The sequence below is a fragment of the Cervus canadensis genome, chromosome 4, assembly GCF_019320065.1.
Source record: "Cervus canadensis isolate Bull #8, Minnesota chromosome 4, ASM1932006v1, whole genome shotgun sequence".
NCBI lineage: Eukaryota > Metazoa > Chordata > Mammalia > Artiodactyla > Cervidae > Cervus > Cervus canadensis.
This window is the reverse complement of record NC_057389.1, coordinates 98,913,525-98,939,178: the sequence shown is the minus strand read 5'-3', so window position 1 is coordinate 98,939,178 and position 25,654 is coordinate 98,913,525. Positions and strand designations below refer to the sequence as shown.

The 25,654-nt window shown below is 47.6% G+C and overlaps 1 protein-coding gene across 2 annotated transcripts; it reads right to left on the bottom strand.

Moving 5' to 3' along the window:
- Positions 1–14,924: 14,924 nt before the first annotated feature.
- IBA57 (iron-sulfur cluster assembly factor IBA57) lies at positions 14,925–25,502 on the bottom strand. Of its 2 annotated transcripts, none has more exons than XM_043467095.1 (3): positions 25,011–25,502; positions 16,711–17,054; positions 14,925–16,307 (listed from the first exon to the last, which is right to left on the bottom strand). In XM_043467095.1, the coding sequence occupies exons 1-3, from the start codon at positions 25,349–25,351 to the stop codon at positions 15,916–15,918; spliced, it is 1,077 nt and encodes a 358-aa protein (XP_043323030.1). In that variant the 5' UTR covers positions 25,352–25,502; the 3' UTR covers positions 14,925–15,915. The 2 variants fall into 2 exon arrangements, with proteins under 2 accessions (XP_043323030.1, XP_043323031.1); XM_043467096.1 differs by lacking the exon at positions 25,011–25,502 and adding an exon at positions 24,656–24,898.
- Positions 25,503–25,654: the final 152 nt, after the last annotated feature.

Below are 25,654 nucleotides of genomic sequence, written 5' to 3'. Positions count from 1 at the left end.
AACTAAACATATCATAAATGGAAATCCATGTTCTTGGATTGGAAGAATTAATATTGTTAAAATGACCATACTACCCAAGGTAGATTGACTGCAAACCCTATCAAAATCCAATGGCATTTTTCACAGAACTAGAACAACTTTAAAATTTGTATGGAAACACAAAAGACCCTGAATAGCCAAAACAATCTTGAGAAAGAAGAAGAGCTAGAGGTGTCACACTTCCTAACTTTAGACTAATTACAAAAATATAATAATCAAAATAGCATAGAATTCACACAAAAAGTTACTTAAGATGAAAGGAACAGAACAGACAGCACAGAAATAAATGCATGCACTCATGATCAATTAATCTGTGACAAAGAAGGCAAGAATATATTGCGTTGGCCAAAAGGTTTTCTTGGGTTTTTCTATAGTATCGTGGAAAAACCCAAACAAACTTTTTGGCCAATCCAATATAATAGGGGGGAAAACAGCCTCTTCAATAAGTGGTCTTGGGAAAGCCAGACAGACACATGTAAAAGAATGAAATTAGAACATTATTCATACCATATACAAAAATAAACCCCCCAAAAGTATATATGTGTGTATATAAACATATAACTGAATCACTCTTGTATACCTGAAACTAACTAACACTGTTAATCAACTATACTCCAATATAAAGTTAAAAGTTTTTTAAAATGTTAGGTAATAAATGTTAGGTAAAAGTGATAAAGAATGTTTGATGAAAATAAAATAAAGACTTAATAATGATTAAACAAAAAGCTAAAATGGACTAAAAACCTAAATGTAAGACCAGAAACCATAAATTCCCAGAAGAAAACATAGGCAGAATACTCTTTAACATACATCATAGAAATTTGTTTTTGGATTTGTCTCCTAAGGCAAAGGAAACAAAAGCAAAAATAAACAAATGGGACCTAATTAAACATAAAAGCTTTTGCACAGTGAAGGAAATCATCAACAAAACAAAAAGACAACCTATGAAATGGGAGATAATATTTGCAAATAATATGACTAACAATAGGTCTTCCTAGGTGGCGCTAGTGGTAAAGAACCCACCTGATGATGCAGGAGACAAGAGATACAGATTCAGCCCCTGGGTCAGGAAGATCCCCGGAGAAGGAAATGACAACCCACTCCAGTATTCTTGCCTGGAAAATCCCTTGGACAGAGGTGCCTGAGGGGCTATAGACCATGGGGTCGCAAAGAGTTGGACATGACTTAGTGACTTAATACACATGACTAATAAGGGGTTAATAGGCTCAGCAGTAAAGAATCTGTCTGCAGTACGGGAGATGCGGGTTTGATCCCTGGGTAGGGAAGATCCCCTGGAGAAGGAAATGGCAACCCACTGCAGTATTCTTGCTGGGAGAATCCCATGGACAGAGGAGCCTGGTGAAATACAGTCCATAGGGTCACAAAGAGCCAGACATGACAGAGCAACTGAGAACACATACTCAAAACTTACAGAGAGCTCATACACCTTAATATATTAAAAAAAAAAAAAATGTAAAATAGGCAGAAGACCTGAATAGACATTTTTCCAAAGAAGACATACAGATGGCCAGCAAGTTTATGTGATACTCAACATCACAGATAAAGGCTAATAAAAAGCACAATGAGATGTCACCTCACACCTGTCAGATGGCTAGCATCAAAAAGATCACAAATAACAAATGCTGGTGAGGATGTGGAGAAAGAGAGTCCTTGTACACTGTTGGTGGGATGTACTGGTAGAATCACTGTGGAGAAGAGTATGTAGATTCCTTGAAAAAAAACTAATAAGAGAACTACCATATGATCCAGCAATCCCACTCCTGGGTAAACATCCAGAGAAAATAAAAACACTCATTTGAAAAGATACATGCACCTCAATGTTTACAGTAGCATTATTTACAATAGCCAAGATAAGACAGCAACCTAAATGTCCATCAACAGATGAATGGATAAAGATGTCACCCATATATACAAGAGACTACTCAGCCACAAAAAAAAAAATAAATTTTTGCCATTTGCAACAACATGGATAGACCTAAGGGTATTATACTCCATGAAATAAGTCAGAGAGAAAAAGGATGAATACTGTATATACTACCACTCACGTATGAAAACAAAAAACAAAATGAAGGAATATAACAGAGAAACAGATTCACAGATATAAAGAACAAACGAGTGGTTACCAGTGGGAAGAAGAAAGAGGGAAGGCAGTATAGTAGTAGGGGATTAAGAAGCAGAAACTACTATGTATAAGATAAGCTACAAGGATATCTTGTACAACGCAAGGAATATAGCCAATACTTCATAACTTTAAATGGAGTATAATCTACAGAAATTTTGAATCACTATATCGTACACCTTAAACTAATATAATATTGTAAATCAACTACACCTCAATGAAAATAAATTAAGTATACAGGAGGATGTGCATAGGTTATATGCACCATTTCATTTAAGGAACTTGAACATCCTCAGATTTTGGTATTCCAGGAGGTCCTGGAAGCCAGGGCTTCCCTGATAGCTCAGTTGGTAAAGAATCTGTCTGCAATGCAGGAGACCTCAGTTCAATCCCTGGGTTGAGAAGATTCCCCTGGAGAAGGGAAAAGCTACCGACTCCAGCCTGGAGAATTCCATGGACTTAGTTGTGGGGTCACAAAGAGTTGGACATAACTGAGCGACTTTCACTTTCACTTCACCATGGAAGCCCAAAATGAAATTTAGGATAGTTATTTGAGGGCTTCCATGGTGGCTCAGAAGGTAAAGCATCTGTCTGCAATGTGAGAGACCCGGCTACAATCCCTGGGTCGGGAAGATCCCCTGGAGAAGGAAGTGGCAACCCACTCCAGTACTCTTGCCTGGAAAATTCCATGGACGGAGGAGTCTGGTAGGCTACAGTCCATGGAGTCGCAAAGAGTCGGACATGACTGAGCAACTTCCCTTCCTTTCGTTTCACTTTCTGGGACCAAGCCCCCAGGACCAAGCGACAACTGTATTTCAAACCACATTCAATCTTTATTACCCTTGGTACTCTTATTTTCAAATTTGCCTACTCCCTAAGTTTACTTGTGACCCCAAAATCAATACTCGAGGTGCTTTCACAGTCTGCAGACTGCCCAGAGCAGTAAAAACTCAATTCTCCCAATGCCCATATTCCTAGAATGAGACATACTCTGCCTTTGTGTCACAGCTCTCAGGCTGTAAACAAATATCCTTTTCATAGTTGATTTATTGCCACATTTTTTTAATTGTTGTACTTTTTGTTGTTTTCACTGTTTCAAATGAGCCCCAAGCATAGAGCTGAAGTGTTTTCTATGTTCCTGAGCACAAGAAGGCTGCGATGTGCCTTACAAAGTTAATACATCAGATGAACTTCATTCAAGTCCAAGTTATAATGCTGTTGGCTGGGAGTTCAATGTTAATGAACCAACACATGTGAAATAAGGTGTCTTTAAAAAGAAACACATCCCAGAGGAATCGGGTGGAGAGGGAGGTGGGAGGGGGGATCGGGATGGAGAATACGTGTAAATCTATTGCTGGTTTGTGTCAATGTATGACAAAACCCACTGAAAAAATAAATAAATAAATAAATCAAAAAAAAAAAAAAAAGAAACACATACAAAATAAAGTTATCTACTGATCAGTTGACAAAAACATGACCAGAGATTGACAGGAATCTAACTCCATTCTTTCTGCAGGAGAAGTGGTTTAGTATTCACTAATTCAGTGTTTGCTGGAAGGTATGAAACATAACTACTGCAAATGACAATCCACATCTGAGAAATGACTGTTATTGAAATATATACTCAATAGTAAAAATTAAACCCCTCAATTAGAAAAAGGACAAAATTCATGAAAAGACATGTCACCAAAGAGGATACATGGGCGGCAAATAAGCATATGAAAGGAGGCTCAACATCATTTGCCATCAAGGAAATTCAAAGTAAAAATACCATAAGATACCTCTGCATGCCTGTCAGAAAATTAAAAACACTGAAAACTCCAAACGCCAGCAAGGATGCAGAGAAACTGTATCTCTGGCACACTGCTGGTAGGAGTGCAAAGTGGCATAGCCACTCTGGAAAAGTTTGCAGTTCCTTATAAAAGTAAACATGAAACTAACATATGGCCCAGCCATTGCTCTCCTGGGCATTTGTCCCAAAGAAATAAAACTTGTGTTCACAAGAAACCTGCATATGAATGTTTATAGCAGCTTTAGTTGTGATCACTCCTAATTGGAGACAACACAAATGTCCTTGAACAGGTGGATGGTTAAACAGGCTATGGTAGTTCATACCATGGAATTAGACTGAACCACAAAAAGGAATTAACAATTGACACAGCGGCAACCTGGACAGATCTCCAGGGACTGATGCTGAGGAGCAAAGGTCAACATATACGGGTTACTACTACACTTTACTAGTATACTACTAAATGTTCATTAACATAACATTTCTGAAATGACAGAATTTTAGAAATGAAAGATTGGTGGTGGTCAGGAGTTAGGGACAGGTCAACATGTCAACATGGGATGGAGATGTTCTGTATCTTGACTCTAGTTGAGACACACTAACTTCCCCATGTGAGAAAATGGCACAGAACTCAACACCTATACACAAATGGGTGCAGAGAAAACAGTGAGATCAGAATAAGGCCAGTGGACGGTGTGATATGGTAGCACATTTTTGCTAAAAGTTGTCATGGGGAGGAACTGGGTAACGGGTACTGGCACCTCTCTGTATTAAGTCTTACAACCACAGTGATCTCCATAAAAACCTCCACTGAATAAAGCAGCCCAGCCCAAGATGATGTGGCAGCTCAGGGGAGGCTGCACAGACTCCAGGCCCTGGGCCAGGGGTGTCTGGAGCAGCCCTGCCCGTGATGCTCCTCTGTGCCAGTTGCACCCCCTCGGTGGCATCCCCTCTGCGCTCACGCCCTCCAGACCACCCCCACCCACCCCTACTGAACACCGAACTGCCCCCGCCCCCATCAGGACAACTGCTGCACAACCCCTGAATTCCCCCAAGCTCCATGGGCTTTAAGGTAAACCCAGTTCTGCCCACTCTTCTGGCAACCCCTCGCCCATCACCCAGGGGCAGGGGTTCTCCTTCAAACCCCTCTCTGCCCTAGGATAGCGCAGGCCATGTACAAACCCCTTGTGGGCTCTCCCCGATGTGGTCTCCCGTAATCCTGCCTCAAGCTGCACTGGCCTCGACTCTCTGAATGATATTCCAGACGTGCAGTAGTCTCAAGGCCTTTCCTCGCTGTGTCCTCTGCCTGGCACAACACACATGCCCTTTTTATCCATCCTTCACATGCCCAGTCCTCCCAATGTGCTCCATCTCCCCATGTACCTCAGCCCTGCCCAATCCCCCACCAATGTACCCAGTCACTGAATGTACCCCAACCTCACACATGCTCCATTTCTACACCCTGACCTTGCCCTGTCCCCCAAATGCACCTAGTGTCCGCATGCATCACAAGAGCACACTCGCCTTGTCATCCCAATGCTCCCTGATCCCACACTCCAGCCCCCAATGTGCACCATCCCCACGCTTGCCCTGTCCCCTCAACATGTTCTGACTCTGCACTCATCCTGCCCCCTAATTGCCCCAACTCTGCTCCATCTCCACGTGCACCCAAACCCCACACAAGCCCAGTCCCCCCAAGGCACCCCATCCTTGCACATGCCCCATGCCCCCAACAGCCTTGTCCTCACCACATAAACCAATAGACAGCCCATCCCCCCAGTGCACCCCATCCCTGCACACATCCCATACCATTCTCTGCTTCACTCTTGACCACAGAGCTATGGCAATCCAGTATACTTTGCATTTTACTTTTACGGTTTGTAGGCACTCAATAATTTGTTGAAAGATTAGAGGAATGAATGAATGAAACGTGGATCAGTACTCAGCAATCTCCAGATTTTTCATCAACAGGGTCCCTGCTGCCAGTAATTTCCCTGACGAACTTATTTTGAGATTTCTGACATAAAATTTATTCCTAAATGATTCCTTTTTGCCACAAACACTAATGTGACCGAACTGAAGCAACATCATTTGAAAGAAACTGAAGCCAAGGACACTAAGTTGGTTAGGAGCCCAGATCAGAGCGTGGAAGGGGGCTCCCCCCAGGCTGAGGAAAGGAAGGCTCCCCCAGACCCCCCTCAGTACAGCCAGGCATCCGACCAAGACGTCTGAGATGTAAACACGGAATCTCCAAACGGGATCAGAAGACTGACAGCACCAAGTGTTGGCAAGCACTGGGCGTGGCAGGAGCGTCAAAGGCCCCATCCCCGTGGCGGAATGTCTCCAGCCTCCTCCTGCTTTCGGCCTCAAAGACACGCCTCTAGGCACCCACCTCACCAGCTGAAAGCCTGCGTCCACAAAGGGCTGGGCTGAGTGTGGAAATGAATGCGGACTGCCAGAGCAGGGAACGGGCAGAGGCTATCTGCTCAGAGTTCGCTGCAGTAAGGGAGTCACGGGCAGTCAGAGGCGGCAGAGCTTCCCTGCGGAATAAGGGAAGGCCCCAGTGTGCTTACAGAGGCTGTGGGCCTGGGGAGCTGGAGCAGCTGACCAGGAGTGGGGTGTCCTGGGGATGGGTCAGGGGGTGTATTTGGCTTTCTCTGGTTGGTTCCAAGTTGGAAGCAGGAAAAAAAAGAAAAGGAAGTTATCAGTTATTGATCAAGTCCTGTGGCTTGGAGCTGATGAATTACTGTTTGGCTGCCTAGATTATTGTGAGAGGTAGCAGGCTAATAACCTGTAGGTCCGGCTATAGCAGGCTGGCTTCCTGGGCTGGCTACTGGAGATGGTGGGTTGGTTTCCTGGGCAGGTGGCCAAAGGCCGTAGATCAGAGTTCTATTTTTACAGATGGTCTGGTCAGTGTTTGTAATGCCCACTGCTGCTTTCCTCATACCAGCCCAAACTGAGAACGCCCTGGGGGGGTCCCTCGATAGGAGACAGAGAAGCTAACTGTGGTCCATACGCTCAACCAGCACCACTCAGCAATAAAAGGACAGCACAGAGACACAGGCATCGTGGGGGAGGTTCAAAATGTGCTAAGAATAAAACCTCCCTTGAAAGTGCAGGACCATCGATTCCACCGACAACATGAGCTCTAGAGCAGGCTCAGCACGTCTGTGATGGCTGAGGCATATAATCTGACTGGGAGGGGACAGGGGAGAGCAACCACAATGTACGGATTTTTCAGAATGCATCAAACTGCAGAATTTGTGCATTTTACCATGTGCTAATTTTACTTCCAAGAGGAAAAAAAAACAAAACATAAACGGTGTTGATGAAAGCATTAGGGTTGGGTATGGCTGAGGTCTGCCACTCACTTGGAAATCTATCAAAAATTAAGAAAGGCTAAGGGGCAAGGGGTGGCTAGAGGATTCGGGTCCAGAATTAACACCCAAAGGAAAAGGCCTAGCAGAAGCTTGGCATGAATTGGGCATGCACAAGGTGTGTTTACTGCAAAAATCTCACTTGCTGTGTTAGATTTTTTCATAACAAAATGTTGGAAACATGCCTAAACATAAAGGGGAAGGGGGTAGGCATCCACCAGCCTCCACTCAGATATGCTGGGGGCATCGGGTATAAATAAGCTCTTGGTATCAGCCTCTTAAAATGGGGTCTCCATCCCACTCAGTCTCAGCTTTCCCACTGGATAACTTTTCTCAAATCTATTTATAAATACTCCTGGAACCAGTGCCACATAAAGAACACAGCACAACTGGCTGAGTGCCACCTACGAGGTAGTGAGCATCTTGCCCAGGACCATAGTAAACCATGAAATCTGAAATGCAGGCAAAGAGTCAAAAGGAAATCATCCCGCAAGGCTTATCTGGAAGAAGTAAAGCAAAACATTATCATCTAAAGAGAAAAAAGCACAAAGAAAACATACCACAAGTCCATCAGTGGCCTAGTTAAGTGAACCAAGCAACATCCAAATACTGGAAGCCACAAAAAACATCCATGGTGAAGACAGATAACAACTCATGAAGTGTGGGGGCAAAATACAGGACACAAAATTAACATATTAAACACAAACAACATTAACTACACAGAGAAGCAACACAGAAATAAACTAGGAAGAAAATGAGGCAAAGTACAAAGTTTTATTAAGTGAGACCATATACCCTAAGAAAACTGTAATTCAAAGACACACACACCCCAATGTTCCCTGCAGCACTATTTACAACAGCCAGGACATGGAAGCAGTCTAGATGTCGTGACAGATGAAGGTATACATAAGTTGTGGTACACATGTACAATGGAACATTACTCAGCCATAAAAAGGAACAAGTTTGAGTCAGCTGAACTGAGGTGGATGAACCCAGAGGCTGTTGCACAGGCTGAGGTCAGAAAGAAAAAAACCAACATCATACATTAATGCATATATATGGAATCTAGAAAAATGGTGCTGATGAACCTATTTGCAGGGTGGGAAGAGAGATGCAGACGTAGAGAACAGACTTGAGGACACCGTGTGGGAAGGAGAGAGTGGGACGAGTTGAGAAAATAGCACTGAAGCATATGCATCACTATAGGTAAAATACACAGCTCATGGGAAGTTGCTCTGTAACAAAGGGAGCTCAACACAGTGTGACACCTAGAGGGTGTGGGATGGTGGGGGTGGAGTGGGACGGAGGCACAAGAGGAAGGGGATATATGCACACTTATGTCTGACTCACGCTGTTGTATGGCAGAAATCAACACAGCATTGTAAGGCAATTACCCTCCAACTAAAAATAAACTTAAAAAATAAAATAAAACACAGTATGATCCAGTAGTTTTTTTAAAAGTGAGCTTCTGGAGAATCAAATTACCTGCAATACCAGCTGGAAAGGGGAGCGTGGCAAGTGAAACAGCAGTCCAGTGAGAAGACAGGGTTTCTTTCATAAAAGGCTGGGTAGAGGGAGAGTGCAGACCCAGCCCCCTGCCTCCCCTGAAGCCCCCTGGATTCTCCCCACTCACATCATCCTGTTAAAAATACTTGGTCTTGTTGCTCCTCTGCTGTGTTTACTTCTTTCCTGTTTATTATTTCCTTCTTTTTACTTTCTTTGAGTCTATTATGTTGCTATTTTGCTAGCTTCTTAAGTCAGAGGCACACTTTTAAAGGCTATGAAGTTACCCCTAATATACACCCACAACCAAATTTTGTTCCATTTTCATGGTCATATCAAGTAGCTGGTAATTTGTGAGGACTTTTTTCTTTGACCCATGAGGTATTCAGATGTGATTTTCTTAACCTTCAAGTGATAAAGGATTTTTAATTATCTTTTCATTATTGGTATCTTTTTAGATAAAACTTGTCAAAGGATATGGTCTCTACGAAACCAGTTCCGGCCTACCTGGACAGTCTCCAAACCCCATCCCTTTGGGGTTTTACGGAGGCTTCGTTGTAGAGGTATGACTGATTAAATCACTGTCCTTCGGTGACTCATTCAACCTCCAACCCCTCTCCCCTTCCCAGAGGCTGGAGAGTGGGATTCAAAGTGCTAACCTTCTAATCTAGCAACTAACCCCCACGCTTAGAGCCTTTCTAAAAGTCATCTCATTAACATAAACTCTGGTGTGGTTGACAGAAGCTTGTTATAAGTATTAACATACTTCTAACACTCTTATCACTTAGGAAATTGCAAAAACTTTAGAACTATGTGCCAGGATTAAGGACAAGATCAAATACATATTTCTTGCTAAAAATCACAGTATCTCAGATGAAACTGACTTTATCTCACACCTCATTCTTGAATGACAGCTTTGGGTATACAATTCCAGGCTGACTTCCCAGGTGGCACTAGTGGTAAAAAACTCACCTGCCAACATAGGAGACATAGAGAGACTCAGGCTTGACCCCCGGGTCGGGAAGATCCCCTGGAAGAGGGCATGGCAACCCACTCCAGTATTCGTGCCCGGAGAATCCCATGGACAGAGGAGCTTGGTGGATCACACTCCATAGGGTCGCAAAGAGTCGGACACAACTGAAGTGACTTAGCACGCACACATGCATTTTTCTCTCAGTACAACAAATGTATTATTCACTTTCCTTCTGGTTTCCACTGCTGCTTTTGATAAATCACTTTTTAATATTTTATTGCTACTGACTTCTATGTGAAGATCTTCCCTTTATCTCTGGGATTCTAGACTTTCACGACGATGTGACAAGGCATAGCATAGCTACAGCAAGCCAATGGGCTTTCTGAACCTAAGAAGCAACAACTTCTATCATGTCTAGAAAATTCTCAGCCGTTACTTTTTTCCTCTGCCCCATGTTCTTTTCTATCCATCTGTAATTCCATTTAGATCACTGTTATCACATTAAATCTTCTCTCCACTCTCCCGTCTCTCTTTCATATTTCCCAATTCTTCAGAAAATACATCCATAGATTCCTTTAAAGAAGTATGCTTACCTCTAGTTCTCTTTGATCTGTTTATATGATTTGCTTAATCATTTTACAGTCTCTTGCTTCTTATTAATATTTAAATGCCTTATTTTTTCTTTAAATATATTTATTTTATGTCTGGTTACTTCAGTATCTGAAAATTTGTAGATTTGACTCTACTGTTTTCCTGCTGACCCCTGTTTCTTTTTGGGTTAAATCAGTGTTTCTAGGTTTTTTGGTTTTTTAACAACAAAGGTATATTCCTTAGAACTATTCTCTGTAAAACCTGAGTAGGACAAGGGTCTGTGAAGAAATGTTTACACTTGCATTTGCCAGGCTTCTAGAAATACTACTATCCGAGGACTACTTTTTTTTTTAACTATGACAGCTAATTTTCAGAACTTCATACTGAGAGGGTAACAGGCAGGAAGGCCAGGCGTCTGCAAATGGAGGAAATAGGCTGCAAGTGTCAGACATTTTTATCTCTCTTAAGCAGCAGGAGGAAACAGACTAGCGATATTCTTTCCTTCTCTATACAAATTTAAAAGGAGGTTTCTCTTAAAATACTGTGTTGCCATAATGACACCTGGTTTCACCTGAAGCTAGCTTCTCAAACCTTGAGTTAACCAATGCATTTTTCTTATGGAAATGTTTGTCTTAAGCTATGTTAATGTACTATGCATTTACCCCAGACTGTCTTCAAGTCAGTTTGCCTAATGTCTCAGAACCTACTTGACAAACCAGTATGTTATACTCAGATATTGTTCCCCTAATCTATGTAAACAAAACTATTTGTATGGTAATCTGCCCTTCTACAAGATTCAAGTCAATGGTTTTATGGCCCAGGATGAATCATCTGGTGCCAAGATTATCCCAAAATGCATCTCGTGGATGAGGGGCCCGGTGCCGTCCTGAGTTTTAAGACATTCCTTTCTATTCATTAACAGACTGCTAGTGACCATATATAGGAGAAGGCAATGGCACCCCACTCCAGTTCTCTTGCCTGGAAAACCCCAAGGACAGAGGAGCCTGGTGGGCTGCAGTCCATGGGGTCGCTAAGAGTCGGACACGACTGAGCGACTTCACTTTCACTTTTCACTTTCATGCATTGGAGAAGGAAACGGCAATCCGCTCCAGTGTTCTTGCCTGGAGAATCCCAGGGATGGGGGAGCCTGGTGGGCTGCCGTCTATGGGGTCACACAGAGTCGGACACGACTGAAGTGACTTAGCAGCACCAGCAGCAGTGACTATATAACATCCAGTTGAAGACTAGCAGGGGGCACTCTTTCTGCCCCCTTCTGATGCCTATGTCAGAAGCTTTCTCCATCTCCTTTATATTTTAATAAAACTTTATTACACAAAAGCTCTGAGCGATCCAGCCTCGTCTCAGGCCCTGGATTGAATTCGTCTCCTCCGGAAGCCAAGAATCCCAGTGTCTTATGGTTCAGCAACAACCTTTCAAAACTCTTTACAGAATAAACTTAAAGCAGACAGGAAAACCAGCAAAGACCTTCCCGAGTATCTACACCAGCTCTCACAGTGATCACTGTTTATGAAACTGAAAACAAATGTGAAGATTAAACACCAGCTGATCCCCTCTGGTCATGTGCATCAAAATGCTGGTGTTAGAGCTCTAAAAGTCACAGCTTTCTGTATGCTCCAGGGCTTCTGTGGAAACTGACTTGGTTTTTTTCAAGAAAGGAAGCACTTCTGTTGTATGGCAGCCTCCTTTTAAAAATACTGAGGTAGAATATGGAATATGTACTTCTTTGGATCTGAACCAAATAATTTAAGGTTTCAGTTGCCTGCAGAACCCTGAAGACATTTACAGGTCACATGATCTCCAAGGCAGCATTTGACTCTGAAGCTGCCCGCATTTAAAACACCATGGCCCATCTCCTTTCTCATTTAATTTATGACTCCCACAACAGGTCACAGGTCAGCACAGCAGTTCAAGCTCAGGCCAAGAGGCTGATGTTCCACAAATGCCACTGCCCAGAGAAGACGCCTGGCTCCCAACCCTGGGTGCTCACTGGTGGTGGGAAGCCCTCCGTGTGTTTAATTCACAGGCTGACAGTGTATGATAACTGTCATTTATGTGTCACGAGGACCCAGCCCATCCTGGTCCATAGCACGTTCTGCCTTCTTACTTCTGCTCGCTTCAGGAGCCTGAGCCTCGGACAGTGCTGCCCACCCAGCCTGGGGGGCAGAAAAGGGTCAGCACTGCCTGGCTGGTTCCCCGCCTGAGGGGAGCCTGGCCTCACGGGACCGGCCAAACCCCTATGTCTCTGTCACCCACAGCTAATAACACACTTAGTGGTGAAAAGCTGAAAGCTTTTTCTCTAATTTCAGGAACAAGACAAGGATGTCCACTCACGCCACTATTATTCAACACAGTTTTGGAAGTCCTAGCTATGGCAATCAGGGAAGAAAAAGAAATAAAAGGAATCCAAATTGGAAAAGAAAAAGTAAAACTGTCACTGTTTGCAGATGACATGATACTGTACACAGAAAATCCTAAAGACACTGCCAGAAAACTACTAAAGCTCATCAATGAATTTGGTAAAGTAACAAGATACAAAATAATACACAGAAATCTCTTGCATTCCTCTAGACTAACAATGAAAGATCAGAAAGAAATAAATGGAACAATCTCATTCATCATCATATCAAAAAAATAAATAAATAAAGAACATACCTAGGAATAAACCTACTTAAGGAGGCAAAAGATCTGTACTCAGAAAACACTGTAGGACAGTGATGACAGGAATCAAAGATGACACAAACAGATGGACAGATATCCACATTCTTGGATGGAGGAATCAATGTTGTCAAAATGACTGTTCTACCCAAAGCAATCCACAGGTTCAGTGCAGTCCCTGTCAAATTACCAATGGCATTTTTCATGAAAAGTGAACAAAATATTTTACAATTTGTATGGAAACACAAGACCCCAAAGAGCTAAAGCAATCCTGAGAAAGAAAAATGGAGCTGGAGGAATCACGCTCCCTGACTTCAGATGATACACAAAGCCATGTGGCATGGCAAAAACAAAACACAGCATGGAAGAGGCCCAAAAACAGAAACAGAGATTCATGGGGCAGGACAGAAGGTCCAGAGAAAAACTCGAACATCTCCGGCCATCTAACCTAGGATAACGGGGACAGGAATGCACAACAGAGAAAAGTCTCAATACGTGGCGCCGGGAAACTGTGCAGTGTAAAAGAATGAAATTAGAACACTACTTAACACCAAACACAAAAATTAAGTCAAAATGGATTACAGACCTAAATATAAGGCCAGACACTGTAAAACTCTGACGTAAATCTCAGCAAGATCTTCTCTGATCTACCTCCTAGAGTAATGAAAACAAAAATAAACAAATGGGGCCTAATTAAACTTAAAGGCTTTTGCACAGCAAAGGAAACCACAAACAAAAAGAAAAGACAACCCTCCAGAGTGGAAGAATACATCTGCAAATGAAGCCACTGACAAGGGATTAATCTCCAAAACATAAAAACAGCCCATGAAGCCCAATATGAAGAAAAACAAACAACCCCATCAAAAAAGACATACAGATGGCCAAAAAGCACACGAAAAGATGCTCAGCATCACTAATTATCAGAGAAAAGGAAATCAAAACTACAAGAAGGTATCATCTCACCCTGGTCAGAATGGCTCTCACCAAAAAAATCTATCAACAGTAGGGCGAGAGAGGGTATAGAGAGATGGGAACCTGCCTACACTGCTGGTGGGAATGTAAACTGGTACAACAACTATGGGGAAGAGTGTGGGGGTTCCTTAAAAAACTAAAAACAGAGCTCCCATATGATCCTGAAATCCTATTCCTGGGCATGTATCCAGAGAAAACCGTAACTCGAAATGATACATGTCCCTCAATGTCCACCGCAACACTGCTTTATAACTGCCAGGACATGGAAGCAACCTAAATGTCCGTCAACAGAAGAATGGATAAAGATGCTGTACGTATATACGATGGAGTACTACTCAGCCATAAAAAAGAATGAAATAATGCCATCTGCAGCAACAGGGATGGGCCTAGAGACTGTCATACTGAGCGAAGTGAGTCAGACAGAGAAAGACAAATATCATATGACATAGATTATACATGAAATCTAAAATAAATGGCACAAATGAACTTATTTACAAAACAGAAATACAGTCACAGACGTAGAAAACAAACCTGTGATTACTGGGGCGGGGGGGGGGGGTGGTGGGGTGGAGGGGTGGGAAGGGGGTGCGGATAAATTGGGAAGTTGGGATTGACATATACACGCCGGTACATATAAAAGACACAACTAACAAGGATCTACTGTATAGCACAGGGAAGTCTACTCAACACTACATAATGACCTATATGGGAAAAACAATCTGAAAAAGAATTGGGTACATGAAGAACTGATTCACCTTGCTGTACAGTAGAAATTAACGTAACGCTGTAAACCAACAACACTCCAATAAACATTTACAATAAATAAATACACTTAAGAAAGAAAGAAGCCAGAGTTCCACATGGGCTGGTTGCGGGTCGCACTTTAATAGCCACTCTGGGGCATCAGGTGGGACGCCCTGTACCCACGAGACTCACATCGCAGTGGGAAAATGAAAGGCAGTGGTTTAAAATGGGGAAGTAAGTCACCCTCTTACTATGAAGACATGACTGCATCAGAAAACAGCAGCAAGCACAGCAAGCAAAAGCTCGTCTCTGCACCCTGGGCACCGCCGTCCCAAGGCAGCCACTCCCTACCCTGAGCTCAGGAGGGCTGTGGAGGGGAGGACGGACTGCCCATGCCACCGCGGGGCCAAAGCTGCAGGGATGTGGTATAAACGGCGCTGGGGCTCCCCCAGCTGGTGCCCCTGAGCACACAGGCATGCCTGGGAGGACTCGGGCGGGTGGGAGCAATGCCTGTGCCTCTACGCACCGACGCGGCCGTTCCACCTGGCCCACAGGATTCCCACCTCCAGGCATGCCCCCGGTCAGCATGGTAAGACAATTCCCAGAGCCCACACGCCCCTTCAGCCACCCCAGACACTGAGAAGCTCCCTTCCCAAGCCTGCCCAAGCAGGCTCAGAGGGGTGTGGGCAGCCTGGAGGCGTCCTGGAGCACTGTCCTTGATTGATGGATGAACCACCTCCAGATCAATATGGTTCGGAATCTCACCCAGGGTCTGGTAGAAGCTGTAGCACTGCTCAGGACAGAGGCAGGCGCAGGGCTCACTTCTACCCACCCTCGGTCCTCAGGAGGGTTCCTGATGCTCCAGCCATAAAGCTTCCAGGAAGGAACAGCCACCCTGGGCATAGGACAGTCCCCAGGAAGCATGATAGGCTGGGAATACCCGGGCTGCATGCAGGAGCATCTCCTGCCGTGTCAGTAGCTTTGGGAGGCCCACAAATGCTTGGGGACCCTTCCAGGGTGTGTCCTTTCAACTGGGCCACCCAAGAAAGTGGGGGCTGGCTACAGGGTGCAGTAGATGAGGCCCCGTACAGGAACGCAGGGGCACCCGAGGCTACTTGGTGGCTGTGGGCCACCAGTCTGGCACAGACGCAGTGAGGGCCACAAGGCCACTCTCAGAGGTTCTGATGTGGAGAGGACCCTTAATCTTCTCAGACCGCAACAGGGCCAGCCCCACGTCCCCCAGCCCTGCCCTGTACTTGCCGGCTGCCTGCCCTGCCTCGGTGAGCACAGGGGCGCCGGGGGCAATGCCGCCACCAGGAACGGCACCTGAGAACTGTACTGGGAAGAGGCGCTTTCGGATAACACCCATGTGGTGCGTGCGAGCTGTCAGCTCCTGGCCAATGTAGCAGCCCTTGGTGAAGCTGATGCCGTTCATGAAGGCCAGGTTGGACTCCAGGGGCAGCGCTACTCCTGGGGGCAGGTCATGGACACCCTCGGGAACACCTGCAGAGGTGGGGAGAGGCTTGGTGAGGTCTGAGGTGTCCTCCGGAGCTGGGGGCTCAGCCCAGGGTGGCCAGGGGTACTGGCCCGTAGGAGTCCCACCGTCTGACCCCCCCCAGTCTTCTGGGTCCCTCGGCATCCTCCAGGTCCAAACTCCGGCCCCTGCTCTGGTCTCTGGGTGAGCATCTTGGTCTGGCCCTCAACACTGCCCACTAGAGAAGGTCCTACCCCTGACCCTGGAGCTCTGCTCTATCCCGACTCCTCCCAGTGCCTGGGCTCACCATGCAGTTTTCCCAAGGCTCCGGGTCACACCTCCTGTCCCCTCCCGCCCCACCCTGCCCCTCCTCCCTGTCCAGCATCAGCCCTCCAAGCCTAACCTCTCCCCAGGTCCACCCCATGTCCATACCTTGCTTGTACCGGTGCCGGTGATAATCCTGGAGGTCCCCAAGTCGGCCCCCGGGCACCAGGGCTGAACCCTCACCCTGGGAGAGGAGCCGCCAGCCCATGCAGGCAGTCCGGGGATCGCGGGTGAGGATGGCGGCACACTCGGCCTTCGTCCGCAGCGGCACCGCCCCGCCAGCGTCCCCCGGGGCTCGGGGCAGCACGGCCCACACGCGCAGCTCGGGGCACGGCTCCACCGTAACCTTCCGCCGGATCTTGTGCAGCAAGAGGTGCGTCTGCAGCGCACACCGCGCTGAGCTGTCGCACTCCAGGAGGAAGGTGGGCTGTTCACCGGGGCGCTCAGGGAGCCTGCGGGGAGAGGCGGGGGTGGCAGGCACACCGAGGAAGTGCCTGTGCCGCCCAAGTGCACCCGCCCCCTCGGACCAGCTGACGCTGCTGCCCAGCACCCCTCCCCGCCCAGGGAAGGAGCCACAGCACAGAGTCTGGCCGGGGAGGACAGGTGCGAAGCAGGGCCTTGGGACCACAGTGGTGTCCGGTGGCCAGGGTGAGGTGAACAGGCACAGACGGCCACACCGAAGTCAGAATCTGCCGCCTCCAGCCCTGAGAAGCACCGAGACGCCAAGGATCCTCAGTCAGGGCACACAAAAGATTTCAGGAGGGGTGCTAGCAGGCAGCCGACAGAGGTGAGGTGCCTGGTGAGGCCACACTTAGCCCATGCCCACTTCCCACCTCCCCCAGGGAAGCCCTGCAACCTGATCAGGGTCCCAGAGCCTTCCTAACTCCCAGTCCAGGCAGCCCACATCCAGTGGAATGACCCCAGATCCTGGTGTCACTGAAGAATGGATGGTGGGACCGGTATGGACAGAGGAGCACAGACAGGCCAGCGCAGGGTCAGATGTGATGGAGGGGCCCTAAGTGGAGATGTCTAGGGCCCAGAGGAGTACATGGCTAGAGTCTGATTACAGATGTGGCTTGAGCAAGGACCCATGGCTGCATGGCAGCTGAGACAGAGAAGTGGGTAAAACCTTCAGGAGCATGTATCAAAAAGAAAGGCCATCAGCTTGGACCCATCAGCTGTGCCTCTGACCCTCTCCCCAGGCACGAAAAGGTTAAGTGCTACCCTGGAGAAGTCAATCGCCAGCCAAGGAAAGAGCTACAGAAGCTTGCCTGGGGTGGTGGTGGGGGAGGGATTTGCCTGGTGGTCCAGTGGTTAAGAAGCTGCCCTCAAATGCAGGGGGCTCAACTTCGACCCCTGGTTGGGGAACTAAGATCGCCACAACTACTGAGCCTGCAGGCCTCAACTAGAGAGACGCCCACGCTCTGTGACAAAGAGCCCAAGCACCATAAGAAAAGATCCTGCGTGCCACAACTAACGCCCAACACAGCCAAAACAATAGAAATAAACAAAGAAAATATTTTTAAAACAAACAGAACTAAAATTTCTCTATTTGTTTTTGGCTGTGCTGGGTCTCTGTTGCTGTGCATGGGGTTTCTCTAGTTGCAGCGAGTGGGGGCTACTCTGGTTGCGGTGATGGCTTCTCACTGCAGGGGCTTCTCTTGTGGAGGACAAGCTCCAGGCGTGTGGGCTTCAGTGGCTGCAGCGCTCGGGCTAAGCTGCTCCATGGCATGTGGACTCTTCTGGGACCTGAGAATCAAACCCATGTCCCCTGCACTGGCAGGCAGATTTCTTATCCACTGTGATACCGGTGGATAACGGAGAATTCCTAAATTCCACCAGAATTTAGGAGAATTCCACCAGAGAATTCCTAAAACAAAATTTCTTTTTTTAAAAAAAAGAAGCTTGCTTGGTGCCCTGATTTCTGTGGCTTCACCCTACAGCACAAACCCTGTCAGGTCCACACACATAACTACCAGCCAAGGGCCAAGTAAGTACAGGAACAAGCATGTGAAGAAAGTGGAAAAGAGCAAGCTGCCACAGCAAGTCAGGTCATTGCCTCACCCGCCAAACAGTCCTCAAAGAAGGTCAAAATGAGATCAGCTGAGGGCTGGGAAAACGATCATTTACAGATAGAATTAAACTGCCAGAAAAAAGAGTTCAAAGGTGCTGCCCCAGATAACCACATGGAAAGAAGTTCAAAGTCACTTATCACGACGCAAAGACAAGTTAAAACCACAAGATACCACGGCACAACTATCAGAATGGCTAAAATAAAAACAGTCAAGGCAGCGAGGATACAGAAAAGATGGACCATTCAACCTTGCTGGTGGGAATGTAGATGGAATACACATTCCAGAAAATAGTTTGCAGTTCTTTATAAGACTAAACATGCAGCGACCACACAATCTAGTCATTGCACTCCTGGGCACTTATGCTAGACAACACCCCAGGTGTTTACATAAAACCTGGGCATGAACATTAGAAGCAGTTTTCTTCTTAATAGTCAAGAAATGAAACCAAAATATCCTTCAGTGGGTGAACGGTTAAACAAACCATGGTCCAGTCCCTCAATGGAATACTACTAAGCAAGGAAAAGGAAGAGACTATGGATGAATCCAAAGGACATCGAGGTGAGTGAATCCTAATCTCAAAAGACTCTGTTAGTGTGACAGTCCTGAAATGACAGGATCATAAAGATGGAGAGTGAGCAGGGGAGTGGCTGTGGGGGTGAGGGGCTGAGAAAAGCAGTGTGCCCCAGAGGGCAGAAGCGAGCCTGATGGTGACGGAAGAGCTCGGTCTTCATCGAAGATACCCAGGTCTACATGTGTGATCAAATCAGAGCTGCATGCAAGCGAGCACGTGGAAACCTGGAAGAACCTGAGTGCGCCCTGGGGCTGGCCCATCTCCGCACCCCCCACCCCCGCCCCGGAATGTGACCGTGGACTATCGGAGGCAAGATGTTGCCACTGAGGGAACTGGGTGAGGGTATATGAGACCTCCCTGCTCATTTTTTTGCAGCTTCCTATAAATCTATAATTATTTCAAGATAAAAAGTTGAAAAAGGAGCTGTCTCTCCTGGCATGAGTCCATGCCAGTGAGAAGGGAAAGAGCAGTCAGTCAGTTTTCATGAAAAGCCTTTACTAGGTTTTTTAACCATGTGTAGGTATGTTTCTATTTTTTAAGTCTCTGATAAAAGAAGCAGACAGAAACAATATGAAATACTGGCAAGAGGAAGAAATGGGCATGGGTGGACAGAACGTGACGCCACAGGGGCAAAGTAAACCCCAGGGGGAGGAGGGAGAGAAGCAGGTAGAACCATGCCCAAGGAGGGCAAAGGCCCAGCAGGGGCAGGGCCTGGGCAGGGCTGGTTAAGGGGCCACCGGGGCGCCAGGGTGGTCAGGCCTCAGGCCGATGCCCCATCTCACTCATGGGGCCAGCGTTCCACAGGGTTCAAGAGAAGCAGGGTGGAGAAGGGACAGGTTCTGGGCTCAGGCACCTTTCTTCTGAGCTACCTGTACAAATGGCCTTGTGCCACTCAGCCCCTCAGGGCCAGCAAAGCTGCAAAGCACCCCTGTGCCCCACCACCCCAAATCAGACCGTCTGCTGCCCCTGCTGCAGCTAAGTAATGGGGGACAGGTCAGCAGGGGAAGCGGTGATGTGCGGTGAGCCTCTGCTCAGCCGGCACAGCCCAGATCTGGGCTGGAACATTCTCTGTGGGGCCATCTTAGGCACTGCTGGGCACTGAGAGCAACCCTGGGCCAGCCCACTCAGTGCCAGGAACAGCCACACCTGAGTGTAGATACCCCCAGACACAGTGAAGTGGCCCTGAGTAGGGCTGCCAGATAAAATACATGATGCCCAATCAAATGTGCATTTCAGAAAAAAATTCATCTTTGAATAATCTCTTTAAGTATTCCCCAAACACTGCATAGGTCATCCCCCCAAAAGTCACTCGTGTCTTCTGAGAGGTACCTCAGCATCCCGCAGTTTTCCGTGCCCAGCCCGGCAGCCCATCCTGGGGGCACAACCACAGCAGCCGGAAGAGGAGGCTGAGAGCACCCGCAGCCTCACCAGCCAGCCTGGCGGGCGGAACCTGAAGAGGTACGCTAGCCCCACGTCCCACCCTCCCTCTGCCAGGCACACATGGAGAACACTGCTCAGAAACCAGCCGCGCCCAGGCTCAGCACGGTCCCGCTGAGATCAGCACCGGGGAATGGCCTGCAGGGAGACGAGCGAGCAGCAGACCTCAGCCTACCGAAGTGGCCCCCAGAGGCATGACTGGGTCCCCCAAAAGCCAAGCAGCCCAGCCCACAAAACCTGCAGGACTCCTCTAACAGCCAGTACTTAACAAACACGTGGTCAGGATGAGGAAAGACCTCAAAACACAAAGCCCCAGCTGAGCCGATGAGTCAAGCCACAACTGGGAGAAAAGGTCTGAAAAGTCACATCTGACAAAGGACTGTCACTCAGAACATACACAACCACTGAAAACTCATCAATAAGGAGACAGTCTGATTAAAAATAGGCCAAAGATCTGGACATCTCCCCAAAGAAAACATACAGGTGGCAAACAGCATACGAAATGATGTTACATGTCATTTGTCATCAGGAAGAGGAAATTAAAACAAGCCCCACTGCACACCTATCAGGATGATCAAAATCCAGAACAATGACACCACCCAACGCTGGTGAGGATACGGAGAAATGGGAAGGGTTTGCTTATTGTTGGCAGGAATGCAAAATGATACCGCCACTTTGGAAGACACTTTGGTGGTTTCTTATAAAACTACACGTAGTCTTACCTTACAGTCTAACAATCACACTCCCTGGTATTTACCTAAAGAAGTTGAAAACTAACCTCTACACAGAAAACCTGCACACAGATGTTTATAGCACCTTTATTCATAATCACAACAATCTGGAAGCAACAGCAAGTCCTTTGATAGATGAATGGATATATAAACTGGTACATGCAAACAACAGAGTATTAGTCAACCCTAAAAGAAATGAGCTATTAAGCCCTGAAAAGACATGGAGAAAACTTAAATGTATATTACTAAGTGAAAGAAGTCAGTCTGAAAAGGCAGCATACTCTGTGATCCCAACTATGTGACACTCTGGAAAAAGGGAGACTATGGAGACAGTTTCTGATCCAAAAGATCCTCTCAGTGGTGGTGAGGAGTCACGAGGGTGAATGGGTAAAGCACAAAGGACAGATAGGGACAATGAAGCCACTCTGTATGATATTACAGTGGTACACACGTTATAAAATATTCGTCCAATTTCATAGAAAGCCCAGCACCAAGAGTGAACCCTAATGTGAACTAAGGACTCTGGGTAATTTTGATGTCAACATAGGCTCATCAATTGTAACTGCTGTACTACTTTGAAGGAAGAGGCTGATAATGGCGGAGGTTATGCATGTGTGGGAGCAGAGAGTACATGAGAAATCTCTGCCTTCTCAATTTTCCTATTAACCTAAAACTGCTCTAAAAAGTCTTTCCTTTTTTATTTTTGGCTGCACCACATGGCTTGCAGTATCTCAACTCACCAACCAGGGACTGAAGCCAGGCCGTGGCAGTGAAAGCCTGGAATCCTAACCACTAGGCCACCAGGACACTCCCTTAAAGAGTCTACTTTAAAAACCAAAACCTAAAGTTTTGTCTGAGACATGGTGCTACATTCGGGAAACAAGATCAGGGTGCACTGAGGAAGGAACGGCTCAAGGATGGGAAACTAGAAGCATGACAGTTTCAATGAAAAAGTCCAGGGCGTTCCCTGCTGGCCTAAGTGGTTAGGATTCCGGACTTGCACTGCTGTGGCCCAGGGTCAGTCCCTGGTCATGGAACTGAGATCCCACAATCCGCACAGCACAGCCGAAAAGGAAGAAAAACTGGAGACAGGATACAGAGAAAATGCCAGGCAGAGCAACCATGAAGAAAGCAGGAAGGCCGCAGGCTTCCAGGCGGGACACCAGTTGCCAGCGTGTCCCCTTCCCTCAGAGAGCAGACCTCAGTGCGATCAGATGTAGGCAAACGGTCAAGAGCAACCAGGAGGGGAAGGAGCACGTCTCATGAACAGCAGCAGGCATTAGACCCGAGACATATCCCAGTAGAAACATCAGGGTCGGGCGGGAGGCCAGAAGGCTCAGCACCCCATGCCCCAGCGCGGAACTGAGAGAGAGGAATCTGGGCATGGTTCACCCAGCCCCCAGGCCCAAGAGCAGCCGTCTGAGGGGGAGTTCTCATGTCTCCCCTCCTCCAACTGCTCACAAGTGGGGCCACTAATTCAGGCTGTCTCTCTCTGATGGAATGAGGACCCCACCCCACCCATTGGAGTTGCACACCCCACAAAAGACTGAACTGGAATCTCAGAAGAGCAACCAGGGTCAGGGGACATCATCACGGTGGACTCCGATTCCCTCAGCACAGATAGCAAGTGGCACACCAACACCCCGCTCTCAGGAGTGAACAGAGAGAAAAGCAAAGTCCTCCACAGTGCAGATCACAGCACGCACAGTGCCTAGAGAGAACTGCCACATGCATGCCTGCTGACAAGAACTGATGGCCCAGCAGCTAAGCAAAAACACACCAAACCAGAGGAAAAGATTTAAAGATTAAAAAAAAGAACTAGAAACAGAAAAATATATATTTTTTACACTGTAGAGTGACTTATCAGGATATAACTTCATTATAGGAAGAATGCAAAGGCAGAAAGATATAAAGGCAGACTGGAGACTCAAGGAAGAAAATGTAAGGACCAAAACATCATTACAACACTGATAAATTAAAAACTGAAATGACCATTATAGGGGCTACTGAATGTTACAGACATGGAGGGCTTAAGATAATCAAAGAATCTAGTTTTTAAAAGAGGTTAAGCAACTACTGGGAAGATAATAATTACATAAAACAGATAATGACAATGGTATTTCTGAAAGAGGGGACACAGAGCAGGGACCACACATGTATTCTGTAAAAGACCAGACTGAAAATAATTTAGGTGTGAGGCCACACAATCTCTACCACATTATTACATTATTAATTATACTTTTACCATTGGAAAGCAAAAGTAGCCACAGAGCATATAAACAAATGGGCATGTAGCACTGCAGTCAAACTTTATTTACAGATACAGAGAACTGGATCTGCCCAAGGGTCATATTTTACTGATCCCTGTTCCAGAGTCACAGAGCTCACCAAGCGCCTAGCAACATGACATGAAAGAAGACCCAAAATAAAACACATCATCATGACACTTCAAGACATCAGGATGAAGATGAGCCCCTACGAGAATTCAGAGAAAAACCAGTCACACACAAAGGCTCAGAAATCAAACAACACTAGGCTTCTTGACAATGCTAGCAGCTGCAAAACAGGTTGTGGTTTCAACGTTTTCTGGGACAATTTTCAGCGGAGTTTTAAGACCAGCCAAGTTATCAGGTATGGAGAAGGAAATGGCAGTCCACTCCAGTATTCTTGCCTTGAGAATCCTATGGACAGAGGAGTCCATGGGGTCACAGAGAGTCCGACACGACTGACTTGACTGACTGACACACACACACAAGTTAAGGAGTCCGCTTAGGTATCCTACCTCTCAAGAAGCCACTAAAGAATGTACTCTACCAGCAGGCAAGAAGTACTTAGGAAGATGCAGACAAAAACCCACAACAGAAGAGGGACAGGAGTGTTTTCCGGGCGGCCTCAGGCAGAGCAACAGCCTGGAACTGCGTTAAGAGGTTCTAGAGAAACCAAGTCTGAGAAAGCTAAGGAAGTGAAAACGGAAAGCTCTACAGGACACCAAACGCTAATACCACTGAATACGCAGAGATCTGGGAGAGAAATGCGTGGACACTAGAGAACTCAGGAAGCAGTGGTACAAGCCAGTGGCACGGAGGTTGCTCCCTGCAGTGTGGCTGCTTTTCCGTGCAGTGGGTTTGAGCGTGAGCAGAGGCCAGGCCGAAGTGCTCCCAGGCGACAGTCGCTGTCGCCGGCCCATCCCTCGGAGCTGGCTCCAGCCCACCTACGGCTGCCTTCCCCCAGGTACTCACCCCTCTGCCCGCTGTGCGGGTCTCCTAGTGCCCTACCCTGGGCGCTCCTTCCATCCTCAGGTGCCCTCTCTTGGGGGCTCACCTCGGCCCACCCTGTGCACAGATTCCCAGATGTCCCTTCCCCTGGACGCCCTGTCGTGCATGTCCGTCCCGAGCTAGTGGTAGTCTTCCCCTAGGTACCCCGCCTCTGGATGTCGTTAGTTCTGCCTTCTGTCCGTCCCTCCCCAGTGTCTGCCTCTCCCCTGGGGGCCCACCATAGCAACCCACCCCCCAAGTCCTCTCAGGCCCGCTCCCGGGTGCCCTTTCCCTGGGGGATACCGCGACCCCAGGGGCCAGTCCTGCAAAACGCTCTCACCCGTAGAGAATGACGTCATAGAGAGTGCGTCCCTGCACGTTGAGAAAGTGGGCGTAGCCCGCTCGGGCCGAAGTTGACGCCTCGCCAACCGCAGGACCCGGAAGCGGCAGCTCATTGGTCAGCAGACCTAGGAGAAAGGGCGCCGAGTCCGGCCCGCGCACGCGCACTAGGGCACGCTCGCCCAGCAGGAAGCAGGCCCATGTTGCGCCGCTAGCGGAGTCAGCGTCCTGACAGCAGCCACTGTGAGCCAGGTGGCGCCTCGGGGCCGCGCGCAGCCGCCAGCTCCAGGCCGGGCCGCCGCATCCTGGAGCCGCACCCCTGAGCAGTGCCGCGGCCGCCATCTTGGGGAGGAGTGAGGCGACCCGCGCAGCAGCTCGGGCGAGCGGCCGGACGCGCGGGGCGAGTGGGGGGGCCGGGAAGCGGTGCGCGCGGGCGCCACAGCGGCCCCTGGCTGCTGACGGGCGGAGCGTGCGCGGGGCGGGGTGTGCACGAGCATGCGCGGGCTGGGGCCACAGCGGCCCCTGGTGGCGGGCGAGCGTTCCCTGCCGGAGAGGCCGGGGTGAAGGTGGGCGGGGCGTGCGCCCAGGCGAGGCCTTGGGCTGTCGGCCGCACGCCCATCTTAGGCCGACTTCTGCTCGTGCAAG

What these genes read in the sequence shown, in the direction of transcription:
- IBA57 (XM_043467095.1), bottom strand. Translation starts at nt 25,351, where the DNA reads ATGGCGGCCGCGGCACTGCTCAGGGGTGCGGCTCCAGGATGCGGCGGC. An exon ending in TATGACGTCATTCTCTACGG is followed by an intron (nt 17,055 to 25,010) that starts GTGAGAGCGTTT and finishes CTCTCCCCGCAG; the next exon opens with GCTCCCTGAGCGCCCCGGTG. An exon ending in CCGGCACCGGTACAAGCAAG is followed by an intron (nt 16,308 to 16,710) that starts GTATGGACATGG and finishes CCACCTCTGCAG; the next exon opens with GTGTTCCCGAGGGTGTCCAT.